General features: G+C 39.1%; 1 protein-coding gene across 1 annotated transcript in view; it reads right to left on the reverse strand.

The window, feature by feature from the left end:
• The window catches only part of ADAMTS3 (ADAM metallopeptidase with thrombospondin type 1 motif 3), a 288,194-nt gene extending 281,612 nt beyond the window's left edge, over positions 1 to 6,582 (reverse strand). The window contains exons 1-2 of the mRNA XM_007998846.3: positions 5,956 to 6,582; positions 4,639 to 4,666 (exon numbers count right to left, since the gene is read on the reverse strand). Of these exons, the coding sequence (XP_007997037.3) occupies positions 4,639 to 4,666; positions 5,956 to 6,024 (97 nt within the window). The 5' untranslated portion in view covers positions 6,025 to 6,582. The remainder of the gene's footprint in view (positions 1 to 4,638; positions 4,667 to 5,955) is intronic.
• Positions 6,583 to 14,204: the final 7,622 nt, after the last annotated feature.

Below are 14,204 nucleotides of genomic sequence, written 5' to 3' on the forward strand. Positions count from 1 at the left end.
TTTCCTAATAGCTATTTTTGTTTTATCAATCATTTCAAGAGCAAGATATACTGTTTCATGCTGCTCACAATTTGTTCTAAATTCCATGAAGATTCATCATGCTGAATTTGTGGCAATCATTTTCCTAAACAAGAGACTGACGTTTTACCACAAAATTTCTCCTAGGGATTTACAGTTAGTCAGCAAAGTCATGTAAACTTCTTTGGAAAATTAGGAGGTATAAATAATACATGGGAACAGAGGCTGCTATGCTGGGAAACTTCCCATGCTCCACTATGCATTTTAAGGAATATCCAACTCTCAAATTGTACTGCATGAGGTAGGTGAGTCTTCTTGTAGTACTAATAAAATTACAAAAACATTTGTATAATTATTCATATTCATTGGGTACTTGAGAGTTAGAAAAATTATGAATTCACTGCATCTTTCAGATTACATAACCAAATATTTAAAAAGTATCTTCAAATATCAAAAAGCAGACAGAATTAATTCTAAAGTGAAATCTTAAAAATCAATGCTTTCCTAAGTTGCTAGTATGAGTTCAGATCATACAGACTTGTTCAAAAGCCATTTGTCAAAATGTATCATGTGAGTTTGTTTTTACTCCGTAAGCAAGTTCTGGGGCTCTCACCTACATTTTATAAAGGATCCCCTTAAACCTCCTTCACCACACTTTCTGGTACCGCTACTGGAAAATTGGATTGACAGATTTTAATCTTAGCTTAGCTTATCTTTCCTGATGCCAGCAATAGGGCAAATGATCCCAAGTAGGCTGTAGTAAAAAAAAAAAAAAATTAGTTGGCATTCCAAAACTACACATAGAATTCAATTCAATTTACCAAATACTTATTGAGTACAAACAGAAAAGCATAAAATAATGATAGGCCGAGGTCCCTGTGCTTTGTAGGGTGGAAGAGGAGTTCCAAGAAGCCTTAATAACATTGAATAATTAATTGTATAGCCATTGTCACCATCTTCATTTTCTTAGGAACCAATTCAGCCTGGAGAAAGGCACAAAATAAGGAAATTCAGAACACAAATAAACCTTAATATAATAATATCCTGCTTGCTAGCTCTATTCCTTGAATAACCAATATTTGAGGACCCACAAGGTACCAAGCACTGTTTTATGTACTAGAGATACAACTGGTATCAAAACAAAGTCTTTGCTTTCATGAGGGTTAATCTAGTGACAATGCTTACTGGTCAATAACTAGGTAAGTGACTCATACTAAACCTTACAAACCAAAACCTGAAAATGGTGAAAAATTATCTCTTAGTAAACTAGATATCTGAGAGAACAGGATTAGCAACTTTATTTGTTTAAGATTGGGAAGTAATGGAATTTGCAACTGGGGAACAGAAATAGGACAGATGCCCCAATTCCAAGAGGAATCAGGAGAGGGAAGATATGCCCCAATTCCAACTGGGGTCAGGAAAGAGAAGACAGCTTAACACTAAAGGATCACAATGCTTTTTCCTCAAATGATACTCAACCAATCTCAGTGTTGGCTTATGAAACAAAAGGACTCAGAGAGTTCTTTTTCAGATTTTCCAATTTCTACAGAACTATCATTATTTCCTAAGCCACATGTGTCATTGAGCAAGCCTCCTTACCCAATTGGACCAGCCACACCAGTTTCCCACGATTACCTCAGGCATCCTATGAAGGCCATACTCTGAGTCAGAAATGACAGTGCCCCCTGATATCCCCTAAAAGTATGTCAATGATCTCATGAAACATACTTACACACATACACAGAAACATACTCAAACACATATATATATATGTATGTATGGGTATAGGTAGGTGATTAGAGAGGCAGTTCCTATCTGGTTGACAAAGAGGCACACAACTAGGTCAGGGTTCGAAACCTATTTACCCATTTTTTGTAGGGCGAATCCTACTTTCCCACATACCAAGAAGGTATTTTTCCACTGGCTGAAGAGAAAAGGAAAGAGGCAATATCGTGCATGAGACACTGTATTGGTGACATAGCTATACGTATTCTAACCTGTCCCCATCACAAACTGCCTTCTCCTTACCTAAATAAAAGCCTTCCTCGTCCAGAGGGTTGAAGCATATAAGATACATTTTTGAAAACTGACCGTCTAAGTTAAATACTAAGATGTACATATCCTGTGACTGTAGTTATAAAGAGCATGAAAAACTGACACAATCAATTTATCCTGTTAGATGTCAGGAGAGCAGCCACCTTTCATAACAGGAGAAAGCTTGGCAGTTGGCATGAGGGACATACAGCGGTGCCGGTAATGTTCAACTTATTGATCCAGCTGCTGATTGCACAGGAGCATTCACTTGGTGAAAAATCGGCAAAGTAAACTTATATGCACTCTCCTACGTCTATATTACATTTCAATAGAAAGGATTTTTAAAATTTAGTTTCTTAACTTGTGGTTTATTACTGATTTATATTTAACCCTTCCTGAGACATTAAATTCTTTAGAAATTATTCGGGGCCAAGCAATTTTTTTCTAGCCAATTTGTTGAGCAATAAAATAAATAAATAAAATCTACAAACATTATTTGTCTTTCCTAATGTATCTTTGATCAAATAACATGTCCCAGGTGGTTATATAAAACTACTTCTAAATCAGTTAATAGAAAACAAAAAAAAAGGACTGTTTTCAGGAGTGCATTTTACCAAATCTCCAGGTTAGCAGTGCCTTTACCATAGGGGACAGGTGAGTAAAACTAATTACTGTACATAAGATTTTCTTACATATTATACATAAACCAAAGTGAAATGATAGTTAATACTTTTGCTATCACAAGACCTGTGGGCCAAAACCTAATTTTTTCAATCTGTTCTTCTCTTCATTCAACTTGAAAATGATAAATAAGAATGGTAATAATAAAAGAGAGAAATCCCATAAAACAGATGAATATGGGAACAAGTAAATCTCCAGCACTATAACCTAACAGGGCTCTGCCTCCTCTCTTTCATACTGATTTATCTCTCTTCTGCCAAATTTAAGCACACCTGTACTATTTTCTTCCCTCTGAAAGGGCTACTATAGTAATCTACATTAGCAAAACAACTGAACCAAACTCTGGTTCAATCCAGGGCCTCTTATATGAGAACATCCTAATTCTATCTTAAAATGTTAATCAAAGCTATATATTTTATGAAATTTTTTGGTGGAATGGGTGATCTTAAGACATCTTTTTAATTTGCTTTTGAAAAGTTGGGACATGTAAGTAATGAAATGTTTAATTAAAAATAAGACAACTTTCTTCTCTCTACTTAAGAGTTTGCTAAAAAACATTCTCTAAAAAGATAAGGATTGATGGCTGAATGTTACCAACTACAAATGACAAGTATCTATTCATAAACACCGTATTTTTAGTGCAGTTCTCAGTGCCTTTCCTCCCCACTGTTCTGCTCTTGCCATAGAAGTCTAAGCTAGGGAAATATATCCAACGATGAATGCTAAGCACTGAGTAGGAAGGAGCATTTTGATATATGTTCATATATTACAGGCTACATACACACATCTCTGGGCCTAGCTCTTGGGTTTCTTAGTTAACAAGTGTGGATCTCCACACTGTGTACTATAACAGGTAGCGGTGCAACTTCTCCAGCTTCATTTTCATTTTCCTCATCTCTAACATAGGCACAACAGTATGCCCACCTCATGGCGTGGCTGTGGGAATCAGTTGACATAATGTACATGAAACAATCAACACTGTGCCTGGCATTTAATAAACGGCCAATGACTCATAACTACGTTTGCAGCAACAGTAATAAAAACTTTTCTTTTAAAAGACGGCTTTACAATATCACCTGACAAATACAAAATTTACAGAGACTAATACTCTGCCAAAAAGAAAAATTATCTTTTGAAGTAATCCAAGTAAAATGTGTACGAAAAGACTTTGAATGTAGCCTGGCTTCTTGCCAGATGACTTTCAGTCTCCACATTCACAACAAATACATTACTCTAAACAGCTTCAAGAAAGACCATGGACTTCTGAGTGACCTGTTGCAAGTCACTTACACTCTTTGAATCTCAGTCTCCTCACCCATAAAATGGGAGTAAGAATCTCCACAGCATCAGGAGAGTACTGGGATTTTAGATATTAGCAAAAGGCCTAACAGTATCTTTCACATCAGGAGATAATTATTTTAAAGCAGATTAACTAATAGAGGTCATCAGAGGATTTACCCAAAGCAGGAAAGATTGTAAGACAAAAATTTCCATCCTCTGTACTTCATTGTTCTCTTCTATGGAGCATTCTTGCCTCCTGTTGTACTCAAATGTTCTCCTCCTAAACGCTACATAAGTTGATGACTTTATTTCATTCATCTCCACATCACCTTCCAGCCCCTCCATCACCTTCCAAGTACATATCAGTGGCTTGTACAAAGACAGTAATAAACTGATGCTTGAAATGCCCAACTGCAGAAGAATTTTTACCTCACTATAATTTAGCCCAAGGAAAGTGGGATCTTCCTCCAGAAAGAGGAAGAGAAGAACAGAAGTGTTTCCGGACTACAGATTATTTTTTTTAACCACCAGTGGGAAACATTTCAGAAACAATATTTTGCTTAGCTCACTTCACTCCCTTACTTTCAACTTAAGATAAGAGTGGCATCTGAGAACAAAGCTTACCTATTTGCACCATTTCTTCATTACCAGCCTGGAAAGGAGGGGGAAAGCAAGAAAAAGAAACAGTTACTGGGTTTCATCTTATCACCTTGCGAGTTTTATTTCTACCATTAATGCTTTCCAAGAGCTAACTAATCAGGAGATGCTAGAGACTGGGATTGGTGCCTAAAGCCTGCACCTCGGTTTGTAGGTTTCATGAGACAATTCCATAACAATTTGGGGAAGGGAGTTGTTTGCCCCTTTTCATTTTAATTTAACACTTATGAAGCCAGCAAAAATACATACACACACTCAATACTCTCTTCTGAAAATTCTACTGGGTCTGGATTAGAAAAGAAAGTCTATGAATTTAAACAGGCCAAAAGAAGCCTAACGGGGGCCTGATTAATCAGATTTAAGGTCAGGAATCAACTAGACAATTCTCTACTTTTTACCCTATGGTCGATTAGTCCAGGCCGACCGGAGAAGCTACGAAAACTAACAGAGAAATTCTGTACCCAAAGTCCCATCTGCCCAGTGCTGATATAATTTACTACAAACGGCTCCCCTGGCGGAGCCTTCTCAAGGACTCTTCAGAGAGCATCGGGCTTCACCTTGAGTCTCCAAAGGACTGGGGGCAGGGCCGAAAAGAAACAGAGCCGCAGTCAACTTAGCTTTAAAAAGAGGAGGAGTTGTGCAGAGGGGGAGGGGAGAAGGCGGCCGGCGCCTGCAGCCTCTGCCCAGGAAAACGCAGGGCAGGAAACGTCTCCAGCCCCCCTCCCCAACTGTCAAACCCTAGCCCGGCCGTGGTACTCCCAGGACACGTGTCTACAGGATCTCTCCCTGTCCGGCCCAAGGACTTCCTGAAACCCCCGCCTCCAGCTGCCCGAAAAAACCGTGAGTCAGTTCGGAGGAGAGAAAGCTCCAGGAACCCGACTCCAGCGGCAGCAGCCAGAGCGCTGGGATCCCGGACCCAGTGTCCAGAACTTCATTCAAGCACCCAGACCGCCCTCCAGAAAGGGGAAGCCCAGATGACCCGGCGAGGATGGGAACTGGCTGCGGTTTGTCACTAGGAATTGTTACGAATGTCACAGACTGGTGAAGCCCTAGGTGTGACAAGCCTGGGCTCCCGGAGTGGGAGTCATAACCTCCCGTGCAACTCAACCCTCCACCCCCAAAAGCCCGCACGCTGCGCCCAGCCCTCAAAACACCGTTCCTGAACGCAAAAGATAACAGGGAAGGGTGGGAGGAGAAGGAGGAAAGAAAGGAGGGTAGACAGGGGAGGAACTTTTCGGGAAAAGGTTGGGTTTGAGTTTTTTATTGTTATTATTTTCCACTTACTTGTCCATCAGCTGAAGTCCTAACCTCTACCAGAGCGGCTGCTATCAACCAAAGTGACAGGAGAACCATCACGAGTCGAGTTCACTTTCCAACTACTGGGCAAAGCAAATGCCCACAGCAAACCCCCCCCCAAAATAAGTTTCTTTAAGAAAAAAAAAAGGAAAAGGAAAAAAATGCAAAATAGAAACAAATGATCTTCTGTGCTTTGCTTCAATGAAAATGAAATTTGAGCTCTGAGACTGGCCCCTCTGCTCTTAAGTTTTTTCCACTTCACCTTCTCACCCCGTCCTCCCAAACAGTGTGCAGGAGCGAGAAGGTGCTGCAAGCGGGCACAGGCTGCGCCCGGGAGAGGGGGAAGGGACGAGGGGCTTTCCAACTATTTCTGCCCAAAGCAGCTTTTTCGAGGCTTTTCGAGCACCATTGGTCCCTAAGGTTAGCGCGGAGAATGCTTGGGTTCCCCAGAGCACAGCAGGGGGAAGTATTAGCGAGAGAGACCAGCGAGCGGGAGCGGGAGAAAGAGGCAGGGAGAGGGCGACTCCGCCGCACACGCAGAGGTGGGGGCGGGAGGAGCGAAGGGGAGGAGGAGGAGGCAGGCGGAGGAGGTGGGAGGAGTGGGCCGCTCGCCAGCTCCTGTTGCTCGCAGCGCGGCAGTCTGCTGGCTGCTGGCGACCCGCGGGGCGCTAATAAGGCGTCCGGAGCTCCCCGGACTGCCCCTCCCGCCGTGGCGCCCACGTCATGCGGGGCCCGAACCGGCGCCCCCGGCACCGTGTCAGGATTGGTGACCGCTCAGGGGCTGGTGTGGCCCGGGCTCGACCTCCCACCCTGGAGCCTCTCCTTCTCCGCCTAGGGCGAAAGGAGGGGAGGGTCCAGGGGCGCCACCGATCCCAACTGGCGGGACGCACGTTGAGTTAATTATAGGAAGGGGGAGGGTCCAAGGGCTGGTCCTGGACTGTAGGCAGTTCACCTCCTCCAACCTCCACTGTTCTCCCAGCCAGAGAATTCTCCCCGAAGTGAAGCCCTGGAACCTCCAGTTCTTAACCACGTGGTGATCTCCCCTCCAGGCACCAGTTACCTCCCACGTTTTGGGAGGGGGTGTCCTTCTTTGTAAGCTCTTGTTTAGGCTTTATTCGTTTATATTAGTTTTAAAAAGATACCACGTCCTTTCCTTGAATCTCCCGGATGCTTCCGTTTATCACTAGAGTACACAGGCCTCAGCGACTCTTCCTCACACCCAGATTAAGTTATCAAATGATTTCTGCCCACTGTGGCCTGGCGCTTCCTGAGGGGAAATGACACCAACCTGAGAGTTTGCTGGAATCCTAGCCCAGGCCCAACTCCCAGGCGTAGACACCTGTGGGTGCTTTCCAGAAAGCAGACAGGAGGAAAAGGAAATAGCTCCAACCTCCGCTGACCGGTCCACGAGCCAGGAGTGAGTAGACACAAATTTAGATAGGAACTTCAAGACTTCAACTGGACAGAGTCTTGAAGAGGCCTGCCTACAATAAAACGAGCTAGTGTTTATCTTGCTATGAGATGCAAGATAAGTCATAGTTTCTGTTCTTTTTTAAAAGCAATGTGAGTTTGGAGGGTTTCCTATAACTTCGATTCATTGTTTATTCCTAGAGAGGTAAGGTGATGGTTGTGCCTTTAACTTAAGCGTGGAAAGATTTGTTGTTCACTGATGTTTTATCTGCTAAGTCTTCTCAAAATCATATATCAAGGACATTTACATATACAAATGAGAAACTAGGTAACTAAATGGTCCCACCTCGTAAAACAGGGTATTAGGTGAATTAGTTATTAATTGGAATTAGAATTAGACCCCAGCACTGAAGTATCTCTAAATTACTATTTTCCTTCAATTAAAGCCTGTAGCATTTTTGTAACCTGTCATTGACTAGCTATGCAGGAGTGATTTGCTAAATTTTACACCAGGTTTTCCCATTCATTAAAAAGAAGTAACCCTAAGCATTCGATAAATTAAAAATTTGTCAATTTATACCGACAAGTAAAAGAATACTAGAGATACACATTAGGAGATCTAGGTTCTAGGCCCAGCTCACAGTTGTCTTACCTTGACAAGTCAGACTAAACCTCTATTTTGGTTTCTCCTCTATGAGATATTTGAGATCTAAAATCATCTGATTTTAGGTAATAACAAATAATGTATTTAACCATGGTGTTACAGTAGGCCCTTTTGTGTTAATTTTGCAACATTCAGACATTAGTTATCACCTAACTCTTGGCACAGCAAGCAATTCATGTGACTTTCAGGAAAGCAGCAGCTTCAGACATTTTTGGCCATGACCACAGAGAGAAATGCATATTGCATGGCGACCCAGTAAAAATTTCATGATTCAGTACTTACCTGTACTGCATGCAACAGCCCTGATATTTTTCTTGCCATTCTTTCCCCCCAATCCCAATTGCAGATGAGGACTCAATTGATTTCACAACCCAGTAAGTCATGACTCTCACTTTGACAAAGATCAGTTTAAGAGCATACAATCGGTATTTTTTATTCTAAATGAGTTCTAATTAATAGGGTTCTCCCAATTATATACTGTAAGGCAGAGTTTCCCAAAGTATTCCCTGGAATAAATATTAAATGTTTTACCATGAAAAGGAAATGTCTTAGCCAACTGAGCTTATGAAATACTTAGGTAAACGAAACAAAATGGATCTCCTTATTTCAGACTTCAGGGTACCTATTTAAACAAACAAATTTGTAGTCCCAGCTACTCAGGAGGCCGAGGCAGAAGAATCTCTTGACCCCAGGAGGCGGAGGTTGCAGTGAGCCGAGATCTTGTCACTGCACTCCAACCCCGGGCAACAAAGCGAGACTCCGTCTAAAAAAAAAAAAAAAATTGTGAGTCTTCAAAGGGAGATGTAGTGCAATTTGGTCTCCTTATTTATATGACCATAGAATCTTTTTTTTCTCATGCTTTATCCTCTGTGGAACACACATGGGTAAATGCCATTACAAAGCACATTTAAAGCAAAATGAACTTCAAGTTAGATAGGTTGGATTCTCATGAGGATTCAGCTTCAGTTCTCTCAACTCCAAAATTGGTTTCATAGTACTACTTTTGCAAACTGTTCATGAAAATTAACATGATCTTACATGTAAACTCTAGCACATTGTCTAGAACATGTAACGGCCTCAGTGTAATTTTTTGAATAAAACTAATAGCATACGTACGGATGGCTCATTGGTAATACAATATGGCAAAGTCTAAAGAAAATAGGAAAATCTAAACAGCTAAAATGTGATTGACTTTTAGTTTTACCAGAGAGGATGTTAGGAGTCAGAGACAGAGTCATTGAGTTCCTTTCAAAAACTGACCGCCTGCGCCATGTCAAATCCCTTCCCTTCCTCCATGTTTCTTTGGCTCAGGCTACAGTGTTGTTTTCCACACACCCTCAAGTTCACATTCTTGCTCATAGTGATTTCTCAGTCCATAGCACCCTTCCTCTTCCTGTCCACATGGCAAAGAGCATCATATTACAGGAGGTGCTAATAGGTGCTCCACAAAAGTACTACATTAATGCTTGTAGTATGTTCTTTCAAAAGATATTTTAAGCATATAAATAATTTCAAAAGTAGCCATATACATTTAGTCTCCCTAATTAAAAATCATCTCCTTTAAAATAAGTTTCATGAAATTGGTTGACATATCGACATTTTAACCTGTGCATCCTCATATCGGCAGCAATTAAGTAAGCAGAGAGTTGTGGGGGTTTTTCTGTTGGAGGCTGGCTGGTCAATGTCATAATTTGACAACATTTTGATACTCAATATTTATTGTGTATTAAACCGATGAATAAAATGTTTGTCATTTCTTGCAGCAAAGAATTAATTATAAATTCATTTCTTAGGTTTATTTTTTTGGGGGCGTTTCTTTTTGGTTGTTCACCTTTCCCATACTCTTAATATAACTAACGACCTTCTGTCAATATTTATTAGATACATTACAGTTTTTACATTTACAATTTTTAATTTCTTCCCATGGTCAAATAAATTTGAGAATTCTGCAGTCAACTTTGTTCGAAGTATAAGTATAAAACTTTATTGCATCGTAAGGGGCTAGATTTATATCCACCTCCTCCTCTAAATTACAGGTTCCTTGAGGGTCTTGATCTTTGTTTTGTTTACTTTCTACCACTAATATCTCACACAATTTCCGTCACACAAAGTTGCATAGTACTTTAGTTACTGCAACTTGAACATCTCCAGGCAAAATTGTATCCTTTTATTCCTGCCTGCTGATGAGCTTTATTCCTGGTCTTGGGATTCTTGACACCTAGAACTATCACAGAGGAATATTAGAGTAAGTATATGGGACCCACCACTATAGGACAGTGAAAGGACATGCAAAATGAGAAAACAGAGTTGATAGCAGCATGTAGAGAATTATTTCGTTGCTGAGAGCAAGAGTCATCCTCAGTCTCACTCTTTCTCTCACACAGCACCCTCCCATTTTATATAATATTGAATTCTTTCATGCACAGGTCAGAGAATCAAGCATGTTGTATATACATTATGTCTATTTGTTTTAACTGAGGCATTAGGTTGGTAAAGAGTCAGGATGTCAAACTTTCATACTCACAGAATGCAGCCTGGCACATAATAGGCACTAAAATAATAATTATTAAATGAACAAAGGAGTGAATATTTACTGTCTCTACTTAAAGTGAACATTTACTTCTACTTATTATTACTTCAGTGAAATGAGTAGGGAGTTGTTATTGTCATTGTTTCTCTACTGTCAGTGAATAAGCTATTTCCAACTTGGGTCTTTTTCACAAAAGTGTTCAGAAGTTCCGTAAAAATATTTTTAAAAATTAAACAACAGGGGCTGGACGCAGTGGCTCACGCCTATAATCCCAGTACTTTGAAAGGCCAAGGCGGGTGGATCTCTTGAGGCCAGGAGTTGGAGACCAACCTGGCCAACACGGTGAAGCCCCATCTCTACTAAAAACACAAAATAGCCAGGCGTGGTAGTACATGCCTGTAACCCCAGCTACTCGGGAGGCTGAGGCAGGAGAATCGCTTGAACCCAGGAGGTAGCAGTTGCAGTGAGCCGAGATCATGCCACTGCACTCCAGCCTGGGCGACAGAGTAAGAATCTGTCTCCAAAAAAAAAAAAAAAAAAAAAATTAAACAACAGGAGAATTTCTAAACACAAGTCTCAAGAAATCAGAGATGGAAAAGCCTTATTAGGTCATCTAGTTCATGCTTTGGCTACTGGTTGAGGCAGTGTTCTTCCTATAGTCATTTCCTTCAGAAGAAAACCAGTATCTTGCAAGAACAAAGTTGGGTGTTCAGGATTCCTTATTTAATCACTTGCTTTTAGAAGAATAATTCCACAATGGGACAAAGTCTTGAGGGAAAATTATTCCTTGTATTCCTTGATCTTTCTCCTTTTTCTCCACTTGGGATTATTCATTACACCCTTAACTATCATTAGCACCATAAATAACCTCTTTCTTTCCTTGATAAAGTTTGGTTTAACAATTAAATATTTAGCTGTTCATACTCAACTAACAGAAACAGATACTGCTGTTTACCATCTTTTGTTTTTATAGCTTTTCTCTGTTTCTTCAAGCCTTTAAAATATTTTTGGCTTGGAATCTCTGTATGGTAATGGAAGATCAGAGTCTTACTGGGGCCAGGGTTAAAACAGAAACAAAGGAGCAATTACAATTTGAAATTCTTTCAAATGTTTCTTATAATAGCATAACTTAATAGTTATAACTATTATAGTAGCAAAGCATTTAGAATTATTGTCAGGTTACTTTGCATTCATGCAATGATTTTCTCTTGAGAGCTCAAGGAATCCTAATCTAGTGGAATGCTGGATAAAATGAGTATTTAAGACCATTGAATTAGTCCATGTATTCTCTTGGAGAGTTGGGGGTTCAAAATGACAGATGTGGCGTAGTACTTTTCACACAGCAGGCCATTCAATAAATATTTGATAAACTTAATTAAGTAGCTAGCTGACTCATACTAATTATACCAACACTTGTATTTTAAAGGGCCACCACATTGGTAACTTCAAAACTATGAGTTGTTTTCTATAGTTGTCAATCCTGCAAAACATTTGTGTGGCACATCACAGTACCAAAGACTGTGAATCAACTACCATTAGAAAAAAAAAAATAAAAGTACAATTCACAATTTCCAACTGGACTCAATAGACTTTATTAAGAGCGAAAAATTTTTAGCGAACTAGCAGTTACAGCTCATAAATAGGATTCTCCCATACGAAAGTGTAGGTTTATACAAGTCAGGAAAACAGTCAAGTGTTCTGAATTTACACTGAAGTCAAAACAAGACGAAGTGAGTTTATGTGGGTTAAAAGCTATACTGAAATTACACTTGAGAGAATCCCTCCACTTGTTAATAAGAGTTGTCAACAAAACTAGTTAACAAAGCAAATTCTGTAAATAAATGTCCTAAAGATCTTTGAGATTAGGATAAAGTCTCAATTCTCTTCATGCTGTCTGAAGGCAGAGAAAAGAGTCGGATATCTTTTGGGCATTCAATCCAATGACTGTGAAGTAAATCACAGTTCCACTATGTAAGACAATATATTTGAGCATCATTGTGGTACATTAAAACTAACAGAAAGAGTTTATATGTTATTATTAGTTTCATGAACCCTCTTTTATTTATCCAATGGCTGGCAAAGTTTTCATAAAATGTTTATAAAAGTTTTTGGTTTCGGTTATGTTTTGTTTTAAGGGAAAAACAGATGTTTGCCTCCCATTGAGTTACTGAAATTCACACCCAATTTTACCTTATAAACACAACTTTTAAATAAGATCAGTTATTTAATTCTCAGGATATTATATGTATTCCTTAAGGTAGCAATTAACTCTTTCCAGACTAAAACTAAAAATAATTATCAAAGAGAAAATGGGAAGAAAAAAATAATTCGACAGACAAATGAAAAATTCGTTATGAAACTAACAATCAGTGCTAGACTGTACCTCCCAATACACAGTCTTAGAATCTAGCTTGTTAGGAAGAAAAAACAAAACAAAAAACTGAAGTCTGACCTGAAAGTGTTGGATTTTTATTTTAATAGATTATCATCCAGATCATAACAGATGTAATCAAGCTAGAAATTGTTACTACTCTTATTTTATTGCTATTATTACAAAAGGTTACTTATGTTAAGGAAAAAAGACACTGAGATTTATGTGTAGGGTCCTTATTATATTATGTCACACTAAAAAAGCAAGAACCTAGGAGCTACCACTATTCTGGCAAACTAAGCACTTAGTGCAGACAGTTCAAATGTGAGATTATAGAACTGTTTAGTAGTCCTATGCCATATAGAAGAAACAAACTTTTCGGATAGAACTTTTGCTATCAACATAATGTAACACAAAAGAAAACAGTCTGGTGACATTTTAATGTTTTTCATGCATTTGAGAAAAATATAATCAATATTCTTTAGTTTAAATTATTGTGTAATTAATAGCAGAAACTATTAACAGCATAAGGAAGTGATACAAGTCAATAAACTTGAGTTAATCCTCAAATCCGTTGCCTTGGTCACTCAAAAAGAGTTACAGCATTTTAACTAAATGTTAGCTTGTGACAAATCATCCTGAAAATATATGTCACCACTTACTATGTAGGTTTCTCATGTGTTATATGCACATAAGAAGTTGACCCATGGAAGTTTTCTTTAAATGCACCTGTTGTAAGCAACTCTGAGCTATTCTGATTCCACAGATCCACTGTGAAAATTTGGCGTCTATATTTTTCAAAAGCTTCCCAGATAAGTCAGTCTAAATTGTAACCTTAAGCAGTGTTACTCAAACTTTTCTACCATGTTTATCCTAATAAATGCAGATTCTGATTCAGCAGGTCTGGAGTGGGTCAGTTCTAACAAGTTCTCAGGTGATGCTCATATTGCTGGTCCACAGAAAACACTTTGAATTGCAAGGCCATAGGACATGTTATTCATAGATAATTACAGAAAATAGAAACCACGTGACATTAAAATCAAGCATGAGCTATTTAAAATAACATCTAATTTTGTTCCCTATTCCTTACTAAACATCTATTATACACAGTTAACATATAATTCAGAACTGAGTAGAAATAAGTCCACAAAAGCATCTCTGAGGCATTGATTTGGAAATTAAACATGTTTTTACTAAAAGGTCATTGAACCATGTGCTTTCTTACATGGTGAGCACATTAGATAAAACCAGTTTAAGAAAAG

Source organism: Chlorocebus sabaeus, chromosome 7 (assembly GCF_047675955.1).
Source record: "Chlorocebus sabaeus isolate Y175 chromosome 7, mChlSab1.0.hap1, whole genome shotgun sequence".
Taxonomy (NCBI): Eukaryota; Metazoa; Chordata; class Mammalia; order Primates; family Cercopithecidae; genus Chlorocebus; species Chlorocebus sabaeus.